This window comes from Daphnia pulex, chromosome 4, assembly GCF_021134715.1.
Source record: "Daphnia pulex isolate KAP4 chromosome 4, ASM2113471v1".
In the NCBI taxonomy this organism is placed as follows: Eukaryota; Metazoa; Arthropoda; class Branchiopoda; order Diplostraca; family Daphniidae; genus Daphnia; species Daphnia pulex.
Window position 1 is genome coordinate 4,966,473 of NC_060020.1, and position 25,590 is coordinate 4,992,062.

At 42.2% G+C, this 25,590-nt stretch overlaps 2 protein-coding genes across 2 annotated transcripts; one reads left to right on the forward strand and one right to left on the reverse strand.

Annotated features, from left to right (window-relative positions):
* Positions 1-1,003: 1,003 nt before the first annotated feature.
* Positions 1,004-22,133, forward strand: LOC124193268 (uncharacterized protein DDB_G0271670-like). Its single transcript, XM_046587020.1, has 2 exons — positions 1,004-2,060; positions 19,109-22,133. The coding sequence occupies exons 1-2, from the start codon at positions 1,263-1,265 to the stop codon at positions 19,844-19,846; spliced, it is 1,536 nt and encodes a 511-aa protein (XP_046442976.1). The 5' UTR covers positions 1,004-1,262; the 3' UTR covers positions 19,847-22,133.
* On the reverse strand, positions 20,302-25,534 carry LOC124193269 (adenine DNA glycosylase-like). The gene is made up of 9 exons (XM_046587022.1): positions 25,214-25,534; positions 24,746-24,933; positions 24,565-24,659; positions 24,432-24,492; positions 23,475-23,510; positions 23,074-23,281; positions 22,956-23,004; positions 22,714-22,850; positions 20,302-22,632 (listed from the first exon to the last, which is right to left on the reverse strand). Exons 1-9 carry the CDS (start codon positions 25,428-25,430, stop codon positions 22,163-22,165), a joined length of 1,461 nt encoding a protein of 486 aa, XP_046442978.1. The 5' UTR covers positions 25,431-25,534; the 3' UTR covers positions 20,302-22,162.
* Between the last annotated feature and the right edge of the window lie 56 nt (positions 25,535-25,590).

Sequence of the window (25,590 nt, forward strand, 5' to 3'; positions counted from 1 at the left end):
CTGGCACATCGAAGAGCAGAAAAAACATGAGGGCTGGTTCTTGTCAAGATTACCCCCAAAAACGCAATCGATGCCTTTCGCCGAATAGTAGTAGAAAAAAGAACATGTCAGACAGACTCCCGGATATTGCTCACTATCGGATAGATGGCGCGTCACTAAATACGGGGCGATTCCCAAATCAAGAATTTACATATCAGCGGACGTGTATACGAACAAATGCGACGTCCTTCATCTTCTTATCACTTGAAACGATTTGCTGTTGTGAGAGGTCAGAAAAAATAATCCCGAGTCACTCGTCAACAACCACCAAGATTACAATTTTTATTTTTCTATGAAAATTCAAGCATTTAAAAGCAAACAATAAAAGCCGCCATAATATTCATATTTTGAAAAGTGAAAACTCCTCCCGCATATATATGTGTTGTTGTTAGGTTTTTTAATCAAAATTGCTTTGGAGACCTTGAAAGGTAAATTATACGACTTGTATCCGAAAACGATATTGATTTGACAACCGCCGCTGTACAAATATGCAAATTAGGTGTACACCTTTTTATTGCCAAAGGAAGAGAACGAATAAATCGACCCAATTTATCTCCCGCCCTTCTTTTAAAAATTACCCGCGCGATGGAAATCCATGATGGCGGCTTTAGAAAATGTATGGGGAATGGGTAAGAAAAAAGAGGCAAAATGGCCGTCGCACGAATTTCATATGACCTTCAGTGGGGGTGTACCACCCCTTTTGTATAAGGGCTAATCACATCCCACTTTCATTCAACACCCATCTCGCTCAAGAAATCCAATCACGAAATAATTCCAAAAGAAAATTAAATTACATGTAATGAAATAATATTAACAGTACAAAAAAAAAACACACTAAGGATAGCTCCGCCCAGCTCCCGGCGGTATCGGGAGGAGAGAAAGGGAGGCAAAGCGGGAGGTGACTTTTCAAGTCGACTTGGCAACCAAGAGGTAGGAGAGAAAAGAGCGCCAGGCCCGCCAGTAGGTATTTTATACACAGAGTACCCGCCACCAACAACCATCGAGAGTCAGTCGAGTCCGACAAGCGTGCGGGCAAGGTCGCTAGATAGACCGCATGCAACTTTTCTGATTGAAAAATTCAACAGTTTCACGTTGGCCTGTCCAACGACAAAGAAAAACCAAATTGTTTAAACATTAACATTTCGTGTCGATAAACTTGTGTGTGTGTCGAGACTCTTTTGATCGTAAATGTTCGTTCCGAGTGCGTCACTATCGGATGCAAGATGATGGCGACCAGCAGTTGTGACGGCAGTGTCATGCATTCATGGAAGGATTTAGTGAAAGTGAATGGCAGTTTTTACTGCAACTTGTCAAGTGCCGAAACCGAATTAGAACCACCGTCGCCCCCACCGTCGCCACCACCGTCGCCACCGCCATCGCCCCCATTAACACAAACATTTAGCGCAGCAGAGCTGGCCACGTTTCATCACCACCATACCAACTGGATGACTAAGAATGAACCGATTTACGTCAACAGTCATTCCAACCTTCACTTGTCTAACGGCAGCAATCGAACCATTTTGCGCATTGGCGACCAAATAATCCGCCAACCGTCGCCGGTCGATGTGGAATCGTCCGATTTTTCCACTTCATCCGGAGCATCTTGTCACACCATCAAATTGGTGATTGGCGAGCCGTTGAGTTTGGACACGTCCGAGTATGTCTCGTGGGACGGAAGCCAAACTGAGGCCCAGTCAGCAGCCAGTGCTGACGACGACGAAGAAGAAGAAGATGAAGAAGAAGATAGCGGATCGGATGAAGTTCATCTTCCGGACGATTGCCGGCCACTTCTTCCGCCAACGTCGCCCCTTCGACCACACTCGGCCGTCGACGACGAATTGACTCATTCCTGCTGCCGGTTCTTTGACCAGCGTCAACAGAAACTTTCCTCCTCTTTTGTCTCCACTACGTGGAACCCGGCGATCACGCCGGAAGCTGCCACTTTGGATGCCGCTGAATCGGCCGTCAAATCCCCAGTCCCCGGGCTCAACGCCAAGATGGAGCACCTGCGCATGGAAATCGTAAGTCCCCCCCTCCATTTCCTTATAAATCCGTTATTGTGTGATCCAGCGCAAAAATGTTCTCCGGCACCACTGCAGTGCAAATGACCTTTTTAACTACAAATCCAAACAGCACACACACACAGGATGTTAGTACCAGTAAAAGGATCAAGTCCATGTCCTTCCGCTGTTTTTCGTAGTTTGGAGGAAACCTAGAAACCTAATTCTTAAGACGAAATCGATATAGGGCCTCTTAGGAATTTCCAAACACAAAAACCCTTTACGGCCATTTTTGAAGCCTCCCTTATTTAATTTTTCGTCTGTGTGTGCGCGCGCGTAATTTAAACGAAAAAAGAAAAAGAGGTAGACCGATTAGTCAGTGACATAGGACGTAAAGATTAAGGAGAAGGTTGAACACCGCCACTGAACCGTTCGGACGCCCAAACTAACGAACTGTTGAGGCGCTCGGATGAGTATTTTTTTTGCACGAGCAGATCTAATCCTTTTTATCTATTTTATATTAACTTGTTTTTTTTTCTCCTTCATTTTCTCCCATTTTCTTCCGCATTTTTCCCCCATCTTTCTTTTTGTGTTGTTTATGAACCGCACGGTTCGTCTCTGTCGATTGTTGGCGGGGGCCATCGTGAAGCGATGCTCGTAAAAGGAAGATGACCACGAAAAGCGCTGGCATGGCACCGCGGATGTTTCAAAGTTGTGTAATGCGCATTGTAAGGAATTTTGACGTTTTTCTCTTGCTTTTTTTCTTGTTGTTGGCGATGTTGTTGTTGGATGTTGTTTGCCCATGTTGTTCGCTAGCGGATTCTGAGTTTACCTTCTGGCCAAATGGCCGTAGACACAGACGACAGGAATTTTTATTCGCGTATAAAACATATCGAAATAATTATTTAACTAGTTGAATCCAGCAACCAGTTAGGTAATAGCTGGCGAGAGAATGAAAATTTAAGGAATGAGAAAAGGAAAAGAAACAAGAAACGTTCATTATTGCCGATAGTTTTTTTGGGTGAATTGCATTGCCTTTTATTCTGATCGTATTCCCAATGTCGAGAGAAAGGTCGTCTCCCTCATCGCGTACCGCCGTTCGCCAGCAGAGAGCCCGTGGTGCAATTACGTATAAGAACTTATCTCATCCCAGACTGTATAAAGCTCGCTAACGGATTAAAGCGACGCCGCATCGTTTCTTTATTTACGATCATTTCTTTTCTTCCCTTTTAGTATTATTACTATTCCATTTGGGTGTGTTCTGACTCTCTCGTCGCGGGGCTTGACCCCCACCACAGCTTTGGGAACCAACAAATAAAAACAAATTAAAAAAATCAAAACGAAACAAAAAAAAAATTGGTTTAGTGAATAACCCGCGTGTGTGTGTTATTCAACTAAATTTGTAACTGGTGAACGAAAATGGCAAAACCGCGCGAGTTCTTCTGCCGGAATAACAGATTTATGGGAATCGTATATATATTTTTAAATGCTTTATGTGTAAGCAAATGCCTTTTTTTCTCCCTCGCTCTGCTGTTTTTTAGTTTTAGCGTTCATCATCCAGACTCGAAAAAGAGATAAAACAAATAACAAAAAAACAGAAAATAGAAACACCCTCACGCAACCAAGGACGAGTCGAGAGAACTGGTTAATATCGTGTAAATCGTTTGCTTGTGAACCACAGGGCCTGGTTATTTTTTGTTCTCGGTCTGGGAGGGCGAGAGTCTCTCTCGTTCGTGATTAATCGGCCGAGTCGAATCGGGTCCGACGAAAAGACCTCACGCTTCGTCAAACAATGGAACCATAAGGAGTCATCTACTTGTGTGTGTGTGTGTGTTTGTTGCATCTGCACTTTATGTGCTTTTTTTTCTACTCGGGAAATCGTGAACGCAAGTAAAAGTTGATGATGGGGAAACAGAGGGGCGATAACAGTCAGTTTGTTTCGAGCATTCAAATTCGAATGGGCGCCATTGCAGCATTAAAAAGAAAGTGATTAATGGCATTTTCAAATTGTTGATATTGACTTTTCCCTTTTTTGAAACAAACAAACAATAGGACAAGTATATGTATAGCTAGTACATTGGGGATAGATTCGGAAAAACATCCGGACACACTTTCTCCTCCTCATCTCAGGAGCCAAAAGTGGTTGGGTTTGTCCAGAAAGACAAAGAGGACGTGGAAGCGGATGGAAAAAAAACATTTCGGTTCAATACTCTTGCTTGCCATGAACGTGGGTATACCGTAGAGAATCGAACTTGGTGTATAAATCTGTACGGTGTATACGTACGCTGTTAATGATGGGAGAAAAAAAAGAAACGGAAGAGAAGAAGAAAAAAGAGAGAGGAGCCAAATAAAAAAGAAACAACAACACAACAACAACCTAATGAAGCGTTGTCTGACTAGATGCCCTCCGCTGTGGCTACACGCATTACACAATCGAATGCGCACCGGGTGCGATGCCGTTTGCGTCCCGGAACGTTTTTTTTTTTCCAGATTCATCCATGAAAATTCTAGAAATATATTATTCCATCTTTTTGCCTCCCCGACAAACAAAATATGAATGAAGAATCAAAAGCAAAAAGAAGAAGAAGAAATAATCAGAGAAAAAGAAAAGAGAGAATAATAAAACTAAACTTGGCACAACCTTCCTCGGCCGGAATTTATCCCGTTACTCCGTTAGGTAGAAGGAAGAAAAAACGAAAGCGCCTACGGCCACCTTGGTCACGCGTCCGGGACGCCTGATGGCCACGTATTCGGTCGCAAGAAGAAGACGAATAGGAAGGAAAAGAGTAAAGAAAAACTAAAAAAAAAAACGAAACCAAAGAGCTGAACACGTTAGACTGAGAGGGTGATGCTCTCGCGATCCCAGGCGAGCTCACAACACATGCATACTTACAACCCGCTTATTTACTCCATTTGTTGGTCTTCTTTTTGTTAAGAAAGAAAAATTTATTTATTTTTTCTTTCTCAGCAGACTGAAAAGAGAGCGGGAGAAAAGTAACAAATGACTTGAATAAGAAAAAAAAAAATCACCATAATATAAGGAGAGAAGTGCGCGCCCGAGACTCACACGGCAACCAACCCTTATCTCTCTCTTTCTACCTATGTATAGCCTTATTATGTAGTACTGCTGTGTATAGTATACATCACAAGTGAAGCAAAGAGAACTCTGGCATTCTTTTATTCTCACGAGTTCCGCACGGCTGCTCAGGTAAACAGAAAAAAATAAGACGACGACGACGACCAGCAGGAAAAGACCCGAGAAGGCCAGCAACTTCTGGCAGAGAGAATAAAATACATACGAATGGCGTCACGTGAAAGAGAAAAGAGATTCGATGCAAAGAGGAAAAGCAAACGCGCTGTGGGTATATAAATACATCTGCTTAGCTATAATTGTCTTGGGCAGACTCAGGGTATTCGCAGTGTGTCGAGTTGCGTCTTTAAAAGGACCGTCCCACTTGGCTTCGAAACGGAAATCTGAGCCCGTATTCTTTTTCTTTCTCCTCCCAATAACTCAAACAAAACCGAATAAGCGGAGACGGCCAAAAGAAAAAAATGGGCGATAAATAAACAAACACCGTTCATAAGGCACAGGGAACCACACCTCGTCGCTCTCGTGCCGTGGAAACTTGTTGAGAAAAATGCCATCTCAGATTGCCTTTTTGCTTAGAGTCTATAGCCTATATGCACCAGGATGGCGCTGGCCGGACGGCGACGCCGAGGACGGCCTCGCCATTTGGTCGATGACGCCAGCGAACAACAGGAGGTAATACGGCCTGACGGAATCATTCGAAAGGGCGCCAAGTGATGCTAAAAGAGTTCCATGTTGGCGTTTCCTCTTATAGTGTCCTCAATTTCCCCAGAAAAAAAAAAAAAAAAGATTTAAAAAAATTTTCATTTCTTTTTTTTTTAAATATTCTCTTTTGTCGTTTTTGCACGTCGCCTTTCAAAAACATCCAACAGCTTCCGCTGGCCGCCTCGTCTGGCGACGTCTATTAGCTTTTGTGTAGCTAGTAACGTTTTTTTTTTTAATGACAGCACATTCATATTCCACCGTGCGCAATAGTTTTCTCGGGTTGTTTAACAAATAACCAGCGAGAAGTCAACACTTCCGGCTTGGTTTTGTCGAGTTTTGGGAACGGCAGGGCAGCAATAACGCAAAGGTCTACGAGATGATTTGACTTTTTTTTTCTTGACTCTACAAAGTACGGTTATAATATACAACTCTTGTGTGTGTGTGTATGTGTGCATGTATTATACTACCCGGCCGTTTCGAGTGAAAGAGACCACGACTTTGCAATCGTGTCACCATCCCGTTTTCTCTGTTTCTTTGTTTTCTTGCCCCCGAAGAATGAAATGAATAAAGGACCACGTAGCTGAGCTGGTAGATGGGTCAGAAATAAAAGGCAATACTCAACAAGAGGAAACGAAGCCAAGAAGGATGGCAACTTTCATTTGATTTTTGACGCCGTTCGAACAGGTCGCCTGATGGGTCCTAAACTGGTGTGTGTTGGGGGAACGTCACGCAACGCCAAGACTTGCCTCAAACAAGTGATGCAACTCGTTGGAAATCAGGGCGACTTTTGGTTAAATTATGTGAAGATGCGTTAGTCATCTGCAGCACCCTCCTTTTTTTTCTCGAAAATTTGTGTCATTCATTCGTTTCGTGCATATCGACAAAGTCGAATTCCGACTGGCATTTTTATTTTTTTCGAGTTTATTTTTTTAATGTCACATATTTTCGTTGGAGACGGGGTCCACCCGTTCGGCTCGCCTTTGATCTTTTTTAACCACAATGATTTGAAAAGAGAACCAAATCGAAAGAGGAAAAACCCTTAAAGAGTCGAGAGATAGTAGATATTCATTCAGACTTATATAGACGAGTTTTTAGGGCGGGGTGGTGTGTCTGCGGGGTTGTTCTTTGTCGTACGGGAAAGTATTCCAATAAGTGCGTACATGTTTTATATCTCGGGTATTCACATGACCTACTGAGATAAGGGAGAAATCCTTCATTCCACGTCTGCATATATTAAAAACTGTGAGCGGTAGCTAAACGAGCGTCGGTAATATAAAAAACTTGTAGCCAAACTAAATTATTCAACCCTTCTAAAAATAAACCCCAACAATCAATTTGTTTCTCTTTGCCCCAACTATTTCTGTTTCGGCTTTTTCTAAAATAGAGCCATTCGACCGGTTCTGACGATCGTCGCCTGTCATTCTTTTTATTTATTCCGTGTCGTTTGAAGAGAAATTTTGTTAGTTTTAACAAAAATATATATAAACCATCAAGACTTCCTTGAAAGAGTTTCCGCCCGAAACGCCGAGATAACCCGTTTAGCCGTTCCAGTTATTCGTCTTCCTTTGACAAGAGAAATGACGTTTCGGGAGTCTAATAAAAATTAAAACCAGAACTGATTTATTGGGTCCCCATTTTTTAATGTCCCTTCTCTCTGATTTATAATGAGTACAGAACAGAATAGAATAAAATGACAAGTGCAAGCAGTCAAAAAGGGGCAGTCACGGCATACAAGTAATTGGTTCTCTCATTCGTTGACACACAAACCAAAATTAAAAGGCGTTACACTTTATTTGCATTTCTTGTTGATTTCCAAAGGGCCAAAAAAAACGAACAAGATTTTCCGGCGCTTATTGCGTCAGTGTCGCGACTCCCTAATAAAAAAGTAAACCGGGTGTATTGTTGTTTGTTCTTTTCTTTTTTCAACAACAACAAAAATACATCTGTGTGTTCTAAAAACATCCGTTCTACAGTCGAGAAATTTGCCTTTAAAAGTCGTAAACATAAGAAATACGAAAACAAACACATAAAAACGAGAGAGACAGACCTTGGAATATTATTAAACTAAATATCTATTTCTATAGACAGCACTATTTTCTCTCCTTTTTTTAATGTGAAGCTGCTGCGCGGTGTTATTCCGAGAGTGAAGCTCGCTGGCGTACCTCATTTTCGGATGACAGTCACGCGCACGCTCGCAACCAGTAACACGCACTCTCTCGCGACGACCTTGGCTCCTGCATGTACATCGGTAGCGCAAAAAAAAACAAAAAAAAATGTTAATCTGCTGCACTATCACTTGCACACGGGATTCTCATTAGACGCATTTCATTTCTACTTATCCGGTGAAATCTTTCTACATTTTCAGTGCGGGGTAAAGACATTTGGCTCGGGCACGTTCGCTGACGCAACTGGTCGCTATGGAGCGTGCGTGAGTCGAGCGGACGAGCAATTCCCTTTCATTCTTTTGTGATCTCTTCATTTGCACAACTTCGACTTTTGTGGAAGAGAATGCAACTATTTAAATTCAAACTCTGCCGTCGTTCCACTTTCCGTCCATCCCAAAGGAGAAATGTCGAGCGAAGAATATAAAGATTAAACAAATGGTCGGGTTCGTTGAGTTCTAGTAGCTTAACTGCTGTGACGACCAACAAACACATTGCCCAGAATACAAACAGCAGCCACGTTGACAGCAAAATAATAATACATAGGACTAGAGCATTCTTCATCTTTTTTTTCTTTTCCATCTTCCTTGACCTTTTTGGATGTTTTACTTCTTGCGCTTTTCTTCGCTCCGCAACAAAGCGCTCACGTGCAGCGGTGGCGGCTTCATTTGCGGGTTCGGGAAAAAGAAAGAAAAAGAAAAGACAACACAATGGAGAGAACGTGGATACAAACACACACAAGTCTCAAATTCGCGTATAGCATGATGAGTGGGTTTTAGATGTTCGGGGTCACCGTGGCAAGGCGGTGATCTCTCTCACTATCTATCTATCTAATATCCTTTGCTATATATCTATCTGTCTCTCTTTCTTTTTCACCGCAAAACTCCTCTTGCATACAATAGTGCAATCAATCCGGTTTCTTCTTCTTTTTTCTCGCTCCCCATTTTTTCTTATTTTTTGTTACGTTGCAAACTGGATGGGTCTTCTCTTTGGCTTAACGACTTAACGAGTCATCTCTCGTGTCCCGATTTTTAACGACCAGACTCTCTGGCTGTCCTAATCATACCCAGCATGCCTCTTCTCTGCAGCAAAATGATGAGAGCCAAGAAAGTATCTCAGCCCCCAAAAGCTAGCTTAAATACTTTTACAAGACGAAAAATGGGCCAATCGTCGACCGACATAGAGATTCGAGATCTAGATATGCTACTACGGGTATTTTGGCTGTAGAGACTATCTTTCTCCCGCAATGTCCCACTGATTGCCATTAAATCATGACGGACGATTTTTAGGACTTTTGTTTGGCCACCTTTTTATTAGTTTGCTTTTGTTGTGTGTATGTTTTTTTTTCTTCTTCTTCTTCTACTTGGCCGTCACGTAAACGTCTGAAAGAGAAAAATGACCGTAGGATTGGAGCTAGGCGGTTAGAAACGGTTGATGGTTTCGAGGTTGTAATTTGGCTCTCTCGCCAGCATTAACGTGGAGGCTGACTCATTTGCTGCTGGACAGACGAACGACTCGATCGAATCGGCCCGAATAATTTCTCTTTTGATCGCATGAATAGCCTCGCGCGGTGGAACAAATAATAAACGGCCGACAAATCGCCCTGGCACACATCCGTAAGAATCGACCGTGTCCGTGTTTTACGAACGGCGAGCACGACAGGGCCGCCTACCTGCTCTCGCGATTGATGGAATGAATGGGCCAGCTAAAGGCGCGAAGAAAAACGTCACAACAGGTGGTGCATGCCAACTTGCAACGGCCTGTTCCCCCCTCTGCTTGTCAGAGTTACCTGACGCTCTTTAAATGTCTCGGCAGTTCCTAGTCTCGACTCGTAAACGGTCCAGTCAGCGCCCCAACGGCCGTGTAAGGCCCAGCTGGAAGTCTCTTGCCACCTCCTCAATTGGCTCAATCCGTTTTCGTGTCCTGTTTGGGGAGCCCCCATCACGAAATCAAAATGTACGAAACAAAAAAGCCATTGCGCAAACAAAACTCGATGAATGCGTATGCAACAACAACAACGAAAAAGAAAATAACCCCCCAAAAGAAAATCAGGTGACGTTGCTGCTGGAAGGGATTTTTGTTTTTTGTTTTCGTGATCCGAGTAAACACATCGTGAACCCCCCGACGGAATGGCCCCGATGTAGCAAACGACCCAGATGGTAGTAGCGCCGTTGAACGGGAACGGGGCCAAGAGTGGGGCAAGGACGCTCAGCTGTTGTTCTTATGTACATGCTAGCGCTCTCTTATAACACGACTCGTCGTCGTGCATCTCTCTCTCTTTTCTCATAACTTTTTTCTTCTTCACAAAAATCTCCATGTGCCCGCTTGGTGGGAAACAACCGGTCTTCAAGCAACAACCGGTTCTTTCCATCTCTTTTTTTTTTGTTTAATTCCTTTTTGCTCTGTTATGTGTGTGTGCGGGAGGGTTTTGGTTATTATTTTTTGTGCGCCTCTCCTTTCAAATCTACACAACTCTCACGAGCCATTCATCAGTTCGCCTTGACTATGGAGCGCTAAGTGTCACGAAGCATCTCTAGTGCTAGATCTTCATCGGAGGCCCCCCTCCCTGAGTCTCTTTTTCAACTCGGTTCAATATATATCTCGCCCTTTCCAGTCCCGCATGGCTGTACATTTTGAAACTAACACGTCTTAAAGAGAGCTGTTGTGGCTCGCCTATTATTTTTCGACAATGTTGATCTTTTCTTATCGCAAAATGTCTTGCGCAAGAGTGTGTGTGTTCAACCTTCAATCATGAATATAAAGGATGGATATATTTTGCTGTGTATGCCACACGCAAACAACGTAGCAAACAAAAAAAGGTTTTTAAACCAGAGAATATCCTTGCCACTTGGCAAGGACTCGGAGATGGTATGATGATGACGGTGAGAATTATTACGAATTCCATGTTTTTTCCAGCGAACTGATTGAACATCGGGGAGGAGTTTCTTTGTTACGTAGAATCCTGCCAAACAGGAAATTCCGACCCAGAGTTGTTTTTCTTTTTTTCTCGGCTAATGGCATTGATGTAGCAATCAAAAGCTAAGAAAATGAAACAAAAGAAAGAAAAAGGGCTAGCTCCACCGTGGGTGCTGGGTCAAACAAAAAAAATTGAATATGAACATGTACGAAAATATTTATGTGCACACGCCCTTACACATACTAGTTTTTTGCTTATTTCAAATTACGTATGCAAAAATGTTTTTTTTTTCTTTCGAATGTTTGGTAATTATCCAAACGGTTCAAGCGTCTTTTTTGGGGGGAGATTCTTTGTCAAATTTCACGTTTTCCCGTTCAATTTTAGTATGCAAGTCATAACTCTTGGACGAAATATTTCTGTCATCCTTAAAGCTACCAGGTATACACGCTAAAGTAAAACGGAGAAAGAATATAGTGGGAGCAAAAAATAATAATTCTTTGGAAAATTGAATAACAGAGCTATACGGTACATTAGCAAGTGGATGATGGATGAAGAAACACCGCGCAGATTGATAGAGGATAGCGAGGTAATCAACTTCCGAGTCGTGTTAGTTGCACGTATGTATGTAGAACCCCCACCCCCAAATTTTCCAAACGAAAATTCACCTGAAAGTAGTCACATGGTACAATACCGTCAAACCATAAACAATTTCCTTATTGCCCCTTTTTGTCCTCACACCACACGTCGTATCCGCCATCACTTTTCTTTTTTATTTATTTGGAAAACGAGTGTCGTCGTCACGGGGTGGAAACTCTGGGATGCCGGGACAAGGTGACGCAAGGATATCCCCCATCGCTCAAAGTTCACGTAGGAAGCGGCCACTACTACATGACGTTGAATACCTTTCTGTCTATTGGCTTTTGTTGCGTCCCGTTTTTCCTTGTTGAATCGCCGGAGAAAGAGAGAGAGAGAGTCATAAATAAAATCACACGGAATCAGTACATGTATACACGACCGGGAATCGTCACGAGCCGACAGGGGGGAGAAGATAGGAGAGAAGAGGGAAAGTTTATGGAAAAATCTCAACAAAATGCGCAATGCACGACATAAAGGCATAGGAAAAAGTAACTAACCGATAAATATCACGGCGACTTTCAAGAGAAGGCATAGTAAATAACTTTCACCGGGATGGCGCACGGCGCCGCCGCCGCCGTATCTTCTCTTCGGAGGAGTTTGGTCGGGACCCGATCGTCGTCGTCTTCCGACGATGATACCCGGCCCGCCCCGGACTTTTGGTCGGAGAAAGATGACTATCTCTCACGCAGAAGGCGGTGGCAAAAAGATGTAGTAGTAGTAGTGGCCCTCATAATTCCTGGTTTCCTATGTGTGGTAACTATACACACACAGTAGTGTGTATTGTAAAAAAGCGTGAGGCGCCAAAGGCGAAACCATAATAACAAAGACGAAAGAATCCGAAATAAAAAGGCGTGTGTGTGGGTTAAGGTGTATGTAATACGCAATTTTTATAGAGGACGAGATCTCTCAAGAGTAAAGGACATTTTCGACACGATGTTCTTTTTTCTTCTCGTTCAAGTGAAAGTTATTGTTGTGTGTCCTGCGGTATTATTTCTAGACTCGAATCGAACCCCCCCAATATGGAATCGCCTCATTTATTCGTATATGGACGTTGGCTTAATTTGAGTCGAGGGGGAGTCGACAGCGGACAATTAACACGAAAACTGCCATGCCACAATGACTGACCGAAATCCAGATCTCTTTGTTTCGTGTACATCGAAGTATGATACTTAAAATTTAAATGAGAATATACACAAAGCAGCACCCTAGTGCAGGTTATAGAAACAAATAAAAGTAATTATTTTTCAGATCGGCATTTGTAGGCAGTCGAGATCTACTTTCAACTTGACTCCTTGACTTTATAATTTTTGTTTTAAATGGCCTCTAGGTGTTGGAAAGTTGGCCACCATTTCGACGACTGTAGCAGTAATAAATGCAAGCTATATCTGTTCGCGAGTTGGACTTTCGAAAATATGTCAGAAGATATTTTCGAGACTGACTGACAGACAGACAGCCAGACGTCTAGGTACTAAATAGTCGGCGAAAAGCATCGGGGCATAATATTTTGATAAAACGGAATCGGTAGAAGCGCTAGGCCTAAATTCGGAGTTGGTCGCGACCAAAACCAACTTTCGCTTTCCTTTTCATTCCAGTTCCTGGGTGGATTATTGTCGGAACGACGAAAAAGGAAGAAAACGATAATCGATTCCACAACTTGTTTCTAAATTTTTCCAACCCAAGAGGTGCAACTCCCTCTTTGATTTATGTCCAAACAACAGGGTAGATGTATACGCCATTATGACGAAACACTCGCTGGCTTCCACCCTCTCCCTTTTTTTATTTCAGGGTCGCTCTCTTGTATCCATTTAATGGCACAGGTACGACGGTATAACATTGTTGTACCCCTTTCTCCGTTGGAAACTCTCTCCGAAAAGGGGAAGGCAAAGAATTTTTCTGAATCCCGATGGTTCTAAACGTATAATTGATCTTTGGGTGAATGTGTATATAGAGGCAAAGAAAGGAAACATTTAAGAAAAGACGAAATGGATAGGGAAAGCCAAGCGATGCGAAGCTTTTGAATAAATAGTTGGGAAGAAGGAAAAAAAGGGTGAAAGAGAAATAGTTCCGTTGAACTATTAAAGAGGATAATAATTTATAGAGGTGGGCTGAATCGAAGAGGTGCTCCGTTGTCTTGTTCAACACCATCCTCACGATTCTTTTTTCGACTTTCACTGCTTACAACCATTCATAAGCTAATGAACAGCTACAAACTAACAAACTGGTGTGTGTAGTATATGTATAGTATGTTCTCACCGAACAACATCCTTTTTTTAAAAATGTTATCCAACTTTTCGTTGGATCGCATCAAATTTTTTCTCCCTCTCACCCACCCTTTTATTCCTGGATATGACGTGGGTGTTTCGTGTTTTTTTTTTTCTTTGTAATTTGGTGCCTGTCGTGTCGCACCACGTGTGAGCTTATCTCATTATTATCAACTTGGTTCTTTCACCTGAAAAGTTTTTTTTTTTCCAAATTTCCAGAATTTACATATTTTCTTGTATTCGTGTCATTTGAATCTTCTTTTACTTTATCAAATCCTCTTTATTTATTTTTTTCCTCTTTCGAAATTCATCCGTGCCAGCTGCTTGTTTCAGCGACTTTCTAACGGCCGATATCAATGCCATTCAAATCAAGAAGATTGGGTCGTCAACGCACTGCTCGGTTGGTGGTTACCTAAACTTGAAAGTTGGTTCGAAACAGGATTTCGTACTGATTGTTCATTTTGATTTCTTATATATTCCCCGTATTATCGGACACGGCTGTTCGCTGTGGCTTCGCTCATTGGGTCGCCACACTATAATAAGGACAGCGACAAAAAGGCATCAAAGAATAGGCGCATCAAATCTAATCCGACTCTGAATTAACTTGCCTCCGTTGTTCCGCACGTCCATCAAAACGTTACAACACGTCGAAAGAATAGTAGTAACCCAAATTTTTTCAAAACGAAATTTTATTTTCTCCCTCCTTTAAATTTATTCGACATTTTTTTTTTAATATTTTTGACTGACAATTCCCACCCAAACTGGCGGAAGGAAAGTCGTGAAACGAACGCAGCTGTTGCAGTTCTTGTGTGGATATAGAACTTTACACCAACTTTTACTCTTCGGATAAAGATAACAACTTTACAATACGAAAAAAAAAAAACGGCTGACCGCACTTAACTCACGTTTTCAACATGGCTGAAATATCGTGTCCATCATTTCGCTTCCCCCCTATATATATATATATATGACTATGTGGTTTTCTTGTGTAAAACCCACATAAAACGAGCCACTGGGAATGAAATAAACTTCACTGATGACGAGTTACCGTTACAGCTCTACAGTTGCGTCGGCCGCGTCCAACGGTGCACCACTATTACACATTCTACTTGGGAAGTCGATTGAACAGCGAAAGGACAAAATACAAAAGAAAAAGAGAGAAAAAAAAAGGAATAATAATAATAATAATAACCATCTATCCAGTTACAATTTTCGATCGGGTGGTGTTGCGGCTTGAGAGAGCTGAACACGTTAAAAAGTGAATGGAGGTTATCGACAATCGGCGATGCGCTGAAAGTTTTCACACCCTTGAGATTTGCACAAGTAGCAACCGCTCTTTCATCCGAATCCTTGCGGTTTTTAACTTCAAGTTCTTCCCACTTGTTTATTTGAATACTTCCTATTTTTTCGGTCACCCCGTGAAGTAAAATTGAAGTGAAAAAGCATTTCGCCACGTCTCGTTCCACTGTCAAATTGAAGTGAACTGGGTACGACTTTATTATTTCAGGACTCCGATTATTGACACCACGCTTCGACTGCTCGTGCAACTGTAAATCTATTGTGTGTACACAATGACAGCAGCAGTTGCTATATAATATCCGTGTGTATAAAGGCGCGATGCATTACTTGTTTCTCTTGCGTCATTATTGATGTCCTCCCTGCCGCCGATCGCGGTCTCCTGTAGCGACCCAACGGATAACGTACCGTTTCATGAATGGCGTTTCAAAAAATAAAAAGCGGGACCCAACAAAAAAAAAAAAAAAAAAATTCTAAATTGAATGAGGAAGGATAATAAAGAAGCCATAGGCAACTTTCTATGACTCGCGATATTTTCTGTGAATACCCTTCCGAGTATTTTCCGCTTCAACAATCGCGTGCTGCAATGGCTGATACTGAGATAATATCTGATTTCTATGCCGTCATAATATGTCGTCATCCTAGGGAATGATTGCTTTGTTTCTTTGCTCTTTTATTTCCAATTTTTTTAGGGGAAGATTAGGGTGACGACAACCTTTTGTTCGCGACAAATGCACTTTCTCGTATCGCTTCGCAACGTACGCTATACCACCTGAGAGTCAGGCACCTTTATTTCTTCTTTTATGGTCGCTCGATCAAAAGGCAAGGAAAAAGTGAAAATGACTCGCGTCCTTTATAGAATTAGCGGTAATGCATGTTCACTACCAATTCACGGACGAGTCGGGAATATGACAGGAGGACCATTATCTGGATTTGAATGAATAAGCTCGTGCAATTCGGAAGGACATGTAAAAAAGAACAAGTAGAGAAATCCCTGAAATCAAAAGATTTCGCTTTTCCTTCTCTCTCTATATAGTCTCTAATTCTTCTTCGCTAGTCGTTACGCTGCCATTGTATATAAACAACACCCCACGTTGGCGGAAGGAGTTGTTACCGAGTCAAAAATAAAGAGAAACTTACAGTTATATATTTCTGTGTCTATTCGCCGTCGAAAAATTATAGGCAGAGTCATCAGCAATGCCCGGGCGCGCGCGCGCCAGCGATGCGTTGCGAATCAAAATTGACCTTCTGAGAGTTTTATATCAAAGTCTTGACAGCAAACCTCCTCCCTCCCCCCGCTTGCCCATTAATTAAGTGCTGTGGGGGGCACACCTGCAATCCATCACGAAGGAGCGGGAACGTGACGGGGGAGCGAACTCGAAGTAAAATGTCCTTACTTAAAAAGCGCAATCGCCCATCGTCTATAATGAGTAATGCGCCCGACCAATGTTGAAATTCTAAATCAAGCAATCAGAATAACATTAAAAGACGCGATGACAACACTCCCAGCTGGCCCTTGACTGTTACTCGTATACATTGCTTTTGTTTTGTTCTTTTTCTTTCCCGGAAGTGTTGTCTGGTTTCATCTATAATCAAGCAGTTGACTCACGTCATTGAGTCGTTGACCCACCACGGAGAGCTATAGCGTCTGATCGATCTTTATCATGATTTTTCTTCCACATCTTTTTCGGTCAGTAATGATTACTTCTCTATCCCAAGCGCTATTCTTACATGCCGGCAAAGGGCCAGCATCGCCTTATGATCAGCTCTTCACACGCCATTCGTAAATGTGAATAGATCCCTGCCGACCTCACACCGCCAGCGTCGAATAGAGTGGCTAGTATCATTGATTTACGAAATAGACAAGTCCCATCATCAAGAACCAGGAAGGCTTTAGATGTTTTCTTTTTTTTTCTTGTTCACGTTGTTTCTCTTTTCGATCGAGAGAGAAAGAAAAAATGTTTTTAGAAACGTTTCCAGCGGCTGCCGCTATAGGCCGATAATTGGATTGTAAGGTATAGACATTGCTTTTTTCACGTTGGAAAAACACGACGGCTCAAATATCAGAGAAACTAAATACGCTAGATTTTCTTGCATAGTTGCATTATCGAGCTGTTCAGCACTAGTAGGTGCTCCTAAGTCGATTTGGGTCGCTTCGGTGGCCGCCAAGCCAAAAAAGAAAGAAATACCCGATCGAAATTGCGCAGCTCGCCGGCCCTCGTTGGCACTTGGCCCGAGTGCCAATCTTTTTCCATCTTCCTGGGTCTCGAGCCTACTACCATGGGCAACTTTTAACGTTTATGTCCCGCACCGCTGCCCACCTCGTATGTCATCATTTCTCGACTGGGCGCAAAAAGGTTCTCCCTTCCGATGCGGAGCTAGGAGACCCGCTGCGAATCCAACGAATACGGTCAGGGTGAAAGCGGTACGACCGCCGGCCTGGTAAACCAACAACAAAAAAAAAATGTTTGTTTCCTCTGAACTTTCAGAAATCGTCGTTCGTGTATATCTAAGGATTCCCTGACATCTTTTTTTCTTTTTCTTTCTTTCTTAGTTTTCTTTATTCTTCCAAACATTAGTATAGATCCATTTCCTGTTTCTATTCTTTTGTTTTCTCTTCTCTGACATTTGATTGCGGGTCTCGTTGTCATTGTCGAGAAAGCTCGGCAGTGCTGCTCCATGATATACAAGTAGACCCACAGCGCATCAAGTGACAGCAGTGAATTCTCTCTTGTAGCTCGTAGCTACGGAAATGTAGACCGGTGATCTACCGTAGTAGTACTTTACTGTAACGCACACACATTCATCATTTGGTCTGTGTGTGTGTGACTACATATAAAAACAGCGATGAGAGTGTGCATTTCTCATAGCGACCGAGAGAGCCATGTGGCGATCAAACGATGAGAGAGAGTGAGAGAGAATAAGGGGGTTGATGGGCTGACGTCACCCCAAAATCTGTTTCTTCCCTCAGTTTCTCTTTTTGTTTCTCTCGCCGGCTGATGGCATGCGAACCATTCGACGACAGCGGCACGATGACGAACGGAACGCCGAAGAGAAAACACTTGGCTTTTTGATAGCTGCTGGAATAACTATAACGACAGCCCTACATCTAACGAGAGACACTCGACAAATAAGCGAATGCACGTGTAAGAATGGTGACCATCAAGTGGGTGGGCTGGTGGTTTCTCCAACAATCAAGATGTCAACCGAAAAATAAGAAAAATAAGGGGAAACAAAAAAGAATGCCGACAAATGCGAGCGGGACGTGCGGTTGTGTATAAACAAGAACCGGGATACATAAGTTTGTCAGATACACAAGAAGCTTAGACAAGGTAGAGGAAGGAAAATGCTCCAAAACACAATACACTTAAAGTTAAGGTGAGCGAACAATGCGTTGAGTGGGAGAGAGAGCCGTGATGAATAAAACCCGTTGCGCGTGTTTTCTATGAATATAAATCCTTACATTTATGGAAAAGTTGTTGAAAAAGAAATGGAAACAATTCTAATAATAATATGCTGCTTGTCACATACCACCAAGTCTTTGGAACGGATCGACTCCGGTTGTGCTGGCGGTGCTGGCCTTCGTGATCCGCGCATCAGGCCAAAACAATCTCTTTCTCTTTCGGGCAAGCGCCGTGATATTTTTTGAGGGGGATAAAAATTCCACGAAAAAGGCCAATCAAAATGTCGACTCTGCGCGCCAAGTGCGCAGCACACACACACGGAACATACTACTAGTATGCATAATGCATCTACTGATTGTTATGAAAAAAATATTTTCTTTTTTTTTGATCTACTCTAATTGACAATTCCGATGCACACGATATTATCCTGTAACGAAACTATGCGATTTGTCAAGTCAACAAAAAACTCACTTATCTTTTACCACATCTCCGAAAACGGGAAAAAAACGGTTTGGCCCGTTGTAGATTTTTAACGAACCATTAATAATATGAAATCCAGTTGGAAATTCTCCCATTTAATTATATTTAAATTTGTTGCAGGTGTCTTTGGTGAACCAAGACGACGCTCTGTTCCGTCAACTGCTGGCGCTCAACACTTCGATCCACCAACTGCGGAGCCAGTCGCTGCAGCGTCGGGCTCGGACCTTGTCCAGCAACCGCTCGCGGAGTCAACTCTCCCCGACGCTGAGTGCCTCTCTGGCCTCTCTGACCTCGCTGACGTCCTTGTCAGATGGAGAGGACGCTGAAGTGGAAGGCGATGACAGCGAACCGGACCCGAAAAATGTTATCATCGGAGCTGGACAGTCGGTGACGCAACGTCAAACCATCACCGTCGTCGGCCAGGCTGCATCAAACAACAACAAACCGGTTGCTCCGCAACAACAAACGCAGCTGACTCGAAAACGGGTGTCTTATCCACCGAAATCACGGAACAGGAGCAACTCGCAGCTTTCCCGCTGCTCGTTCAACTCGTCATCTTCATCCTCGTCGTCGTCGTCATCATCGACTTCATCCTCCTCGGGCGGATCGCCGACCTGGTCCTTGTCCAGCGCCGACGCCAAGGCGATTGTCAAGGGCGTCAAAACGCCCCGCTCGCCGCACTCGAGCTTTTATTCGCGATCGCCGACCAAGAATCCGCAGCTGTCGACTAATAACAAGCAACGGTCGTCGGCCAACAATAAGCACGCCGACCTCCTGATGGTGTTCCACAAGCGCCAGGGCTCCTACGATTCCGGCTGTCAAGGCTCGGAGCCGTCGGACGCTGAAGTCTTTGTCTGACGGCCGATAATGGGCGACGGCTCCACTGTGACTGTGCAGCGTAAATTATAGATGGTCGCTCGTCGCCCCACATATCCAATTTTTGTTGACGACGCTTTCTTCGCCGGGAAGAAGGCCGAGTGAGAGGACAACAAAAAAAAAAAGAAAACAGAAAATAAGAAAACATGACGTTTCTCCATGTTGAATGAAAAGTGCCGTTTTTCATATGTAACATTTGTGTCAGATGAGAAAATTGAGATCGAGTGAGCCGTACATGCTCTCCCATCTGGTGTCGATTCGAACGCGTCCCAATTGCAGACTGGAGATGTTGAGATATCCCCCAAAAAAGGACCAGCCACCCACTGGTAGACCTTGCGTTTTTTTGGCGAATGGAGCGTGTGTAGGTGTCTTCGTTAAAGGCAAGGCCCATCAGGAGCCGCACCTCCTCTCATTTCTTTTTTTTTTTGTTTGTGTACGTTGGAAACAACTTAACCCAGATTGCTGATTGGGATAACATCACAAACCGGCACGATCGCCCGTTTATTTACTCTTAGCCTATGCTCTATACCGACAACAGTCTGTCCGACTGGCATTGATTGGACACCGTCGCCTCTCCTTCTTTTCTTATATATTCTATTATATTTCTTCCCGGCGAACCCTCCTCCTTTTCATCCGCGCTATTATTTCCAGAGTCAAAAACTGTACAGTTATTTACCGCCGTTTGGGGGCTGGTTGCATCGTGCGCCAAGCCAGCTGCACGGAGTTTAGAAAGAAAAAAAATATAGTATCTGTAGATGAAAACGAGGCAAAACCCACAAATGTGGGTCATGTTTCGCCGAGGCAATTAAGCAGTTTGTTCTTCAAAAAGATTTAACAGAAAAAAAATGAGGTCCCTTATTTTCATCTTGTTTTTTAAAAGAATTAAATTCCATTTTGTTTTCTTTCTAAGATGAAATAAAAACTATTTACTATAAAGGTATGCATGTGGTCCTCTGTGACTCGACTTAATGAATAGCATTGAATTAGTCGAATTTTATTCATTCGTGTACAGCAATTCTACATTTCAACATGTTTCCTCTGTGTGTCCGCGCTGTGTGTGATGCGACCAGCTCCCGAGTTCATTCGTTAAGAGCTTTTTAAAAAATGTTGCGGCCAGAAATATTATATGGTTATATCACTTGGACGAAATATGTAACTGGACATTTGGCTAGTAAGGGAACGGTTTTTTTTTCTTTCTTCTTTCTTTGCTCTATTGTTCTGTTTTTATCATTTATCCGTGTAGACGCGAACGGTTGGTATTAGCTCATCATAAATATTTTCATTTTTTATTGCCCGTTTTCTGTCCCTACCATAACAAGAGCCTCGTTCCTCGTTAAATATGAGGGGATTTTAAGGCGTGATGATAATCAATACAGCAAAGTCATCGTCGATTAAGGGGTGCAAGATAATCATTGATGAGAGGTGACTTGTACAAAGCGTAAATTATAATCAGAAATCAACCCAGTATACTGCTTGAAATCTTTTTGATGGGTGATGATTCCAGGGCCTTCTTCTTCTCAAAAATTCCTTTCCTTTGCGGCTCGCTCCAATCGGCTCAGGAGAACCGGAATGAATGCTCCTCACTCTCTGCGTTACATCTTTTCATTTTGTTTTTTTTTCGTTATTTTGTAAGTCATCGCTCACTCGCAAAATTCCTAGACCAATTCATCATCTGTCCTTCTCTTCTTCTTCTACCTCCTTCATCACCGGTTCGATTCACGCCTTGTCGACTTCGTCAGAAACAATCCGATCGTGAATTTTCCTCATTCATCAATGGCAATGGGTGGGACGATACCGGAGATTCGCTCGTGAGTCTTGCCGACCTCCTTATTTTTGCCTTTCCTTTTTTTTTTTTTTAAACTTTGATCTTATCCCAATTCATCCTCCCCTATCTCTCTAATGGTGAAAAAAAAAAATGAAATGAAAATAGAATAAAAAAAAAAGGAACAAATCTTTGTATATCTGCGTGATCTCGGACGATTAAAGAACGAAACAGCACACCCTGTGCATGATGAATATGTACGCGCCGTGGAATAAAAAAAAATCAAATAATAGACAAAACAAAAAAATTAGAAAAAAACAACAAACATTTTTAGTTGTGTGAATCGCGATTCTTTTGGTTACTACCACCACTTGCTATTGTGATATGTGTTGCAGTGTTGTAATCTTTCGTGAGGAGATCATCACGAGCAATTAATTCAAATTGTATTCTCCGCTCCTCGCCCAACTCCCAACTCCCTTTATTCTTAATACACATTTTACGCCTTCACTTGAATTGTTCTTTTCCAACGTCATTTTCTATTCGGTCTGACTGTTCTTGAAGTACGACTGCAACGTCATCTGTTTCTTGGAGACGGTTCCGGTCTCCTTTGATTTCGTTTTCCGCTTCAACGACGAGCTGCTGCCACTACCGTCCACGTTCTGGGTGAAGGCGCGGAAGACTTTTTTCATAGCGGTGGAGATGGCTGCTCCGGCAATCTGACGGGCGTTCAGCCACCTGAAGCCTTGGTAGTGGTCAGGCAAGGATACGACATTGTCTTTGGCGTTTTCACACGCTCTGACCGCAACACGGTAGAGACCGTACGTTTGGGATATGTGAGAAAATTGATGGAAAACATCTGCCACGTACTGGCAGCGTTCGATGGTCCGCCCGGTCAGCAGTCCTTTCGATTGGTCCAGCGCTGCAGTCAGTTCGCTGCTCTCGTCCAAGTCATCGCTCCACTGATGGGAGGGAAAACTGGGAAACTCCCACAGGTTGGCGAGTAAACCTGACAGCAACGAAATATAAAAAAGAAAACAATTTGTTCCACTCGAGTCGCGTTACTGAAGTATGGCAGCGTCTGTCTCACCGTTGACTGGTCTTTGCCACAGTAAATACTCATTACTATCTGATTCATTTGTTGGGCGCTCAACAATCAAGACGATATTTCGGGCGATTTTGGCTGCTGTTTTCTTGGCTTTCCGAGGATAATTGGTCACCCCATCCCTGGAACACAATAATAATAATACGTAATAATAAAATTGGTCGTCGTGCATTCGTGCTTTACTGGGCAACAGTTGCAGATAAATTATGATTATTGTTTTTTCTTACTTCACAATCCAAGGCTGGTCGATCGGCAGACACAATAAGCAATCAGGAACTGAAATGTCAAAAAAGAGTTGTACTTAAATAGAAAAGGATAAAAGAATAAATATAACAAATGTGCTACCATCTTCGATGTCTGTGGGACCTGCTGCTTCTTTTTGGTTTGATCTCTTGTAGGCACGGCACATTAAACTAATAGGGCAAGACTGACAAAGAGGAGACTTTGGAGTGCATACGGTCGCCCCCAACTCCATCATGCCTTGGTTGAAATCTCCAGGTCTTTCCGGATCCACCATTTCATTAGACAACTTCCATATGACATCAACCACACTCTGAAATTACGGTTAAATCAAAATAATGTTCATAAATTCAGGTCTTGTAGGATTGTACCTATTTTCAGTTTTATTAGTAATTAAAAAAGCAACCAAAGTTTATAGTTTATAGACGTATTTTTTTAAAATCAGTTTTATTCGTAGAAAGTTTTTTTTTATGGAAAGTGGATGAAAGCGGAATTAATGTACTTGCCTTTTTACTGGTGTCTGCACCAATTGAACACAACCTGAAATATTTAAAGTAAAGTGAGCGCATTTAAGAAAAGTTTTTACGCATCATATGCAATAACTTGTCTACACACCAAACCTAGTATTACATAATTTAAATTTTACCTAGTAATCTATGGAACGCCATAGTGATAATGAATTAAGTGCTTGAAAATTTAGTGCTCGGTCCAATTAAGTGCTCGAAAATTTAGTGCTCGGTCCTTTTCGCCTACTAGAGGGCGGGCCTATTTTTGTCGTTTCTCCTCCCCTTGGAGGAGGAGATCGGAGATATCGATTTAAATGCAATAGTTTTAAAAAATTTGATTAACAGACAAAGTTTCCCGCGGTGTGTCACGCTGTCAGTCCTGTGGTCCGTGAGTTGTCGTGGACTTTTATTGTGTTGTTTCTCATTTGCAATTCTTGCTCATCATTTCTATTCCGGTAAGTTGAACAAGTGTTTCTCTTCTTATCGCCAATTGCTTAACTAATTTCGTTCTTTTACCAGATCCTGAGCCTATCTTTGGAAATTTTGGTTAAATTCTTTTAGGTATGCTAATCTGCTCAGAGATTTTAACAGAATTTAACCAAAATTTCCGAAAATTTCCAAAGATAGACTCACGATCTGGTAAAAGAACGAAATTAGTTAAGCAATTGGCGATAAGAAGAGAAACACTTGTTCTATAATAAAAGTCCACGACAACTCACGGACCACAGGACTGACAGCGTGACACACCGCGGGAAACTTTGTCTGTTAATCAATTTTTTTAAAACTATTGCATTTAAATCGATATCTCCGATCTCCTCCTCCAAGGGGAGGAGAAACAACAAAAATAGGCCCGCCCTCTAGTAGGCGAAAAGGACCGAGCACTAAATTTTCGAGCACTTAATTGGACCGAGCACTAAATTTTCGAGCACTTAATTCATTATCACTATGGCGTTCCATAGTAATCACCCTTATAACATTTCCATCAACTAAGCCCACACGTTCGTTGAAAGCTATAGACCTAGGAGAAACTCTGATATTATACCGTAAACCATAAAAATGATTTTTGAAAGCTTTTTTTTGAGATACTGACCCAATTGCAGCAGCTGTGTATGGTCCAACACCCGGTAACTGTTTTTGCAACTGTTCAGCTTTCTGAGGCATTGTACCATCCATCTCGTGAACAACCTATTGGTAAACAGAAAATATATATGTATAGACTATGAGAGAAGCTAAATATTTATAAGTCATTCTTCCGCGGAAATAGTTCCTACTTTGCATGCTGCTTCATGAAGACGCTTTCCTCTGGAATAGTAACCCAACCCTGACCATAGAGTATTCACTTCTTCCAAAGTTGCTTTAGATAAAGCTGTAAGATCTGGCCACTTTTCAATCCACTTTGAGTAGTAAGACTTGACTGTGGCTACTTGGGTTTGCTGAAGCATGATTTCCGAGACCAACACTGCGCACGTTTTGGCAATAACACATAAAAATCGTTAAAATCAAATATTTACTGCGCGTTGAACCATTTAATCATTCAATAATAGCCAAATATAATAAACTGCAAGACACAAATATGTTATAATTAACCACTGAATTGATGTACTATCACTACATACAATTTTGAATTACTAAGTAACAAAGCGTTAAAGAGAAAATCTTAATGAGTATTTGGAATAACGTATTTTGGATTTCAAATGTTGTTTAAGCTCTAGTATAAAAGGTAATGCAAATTATGGTACCTGAATAGCCTCTGATGTTAGGATCTATATGCTTAGCTAAATCTCTCCATTGAAGATCTCGCTTGTTAATATCGTACCAGTTGATTAGTTTTTCTCTCAGGTTTCTTATTTCTTCCTCTAATAAAGCATGATGGTGATTTCTTAAAGTTTCGGAATTTTCTATTTCCACGGTTTCAGTTTTAAGACAGGATTTTACTTGAGAACGAAGTCGTTTCATTTAAGAATCTATTTTCTAAACTTTATGTTCCAACTTTTTCTTCAGTATATTTCTTAGTTCTCACGACTTCAATGTTTTGATTTTGAACTTGACTGACATGTAGACGAATTGAACCGCGCAACTTTCAAAACAAAAACGCGTATCGGGTAATGTCATACGT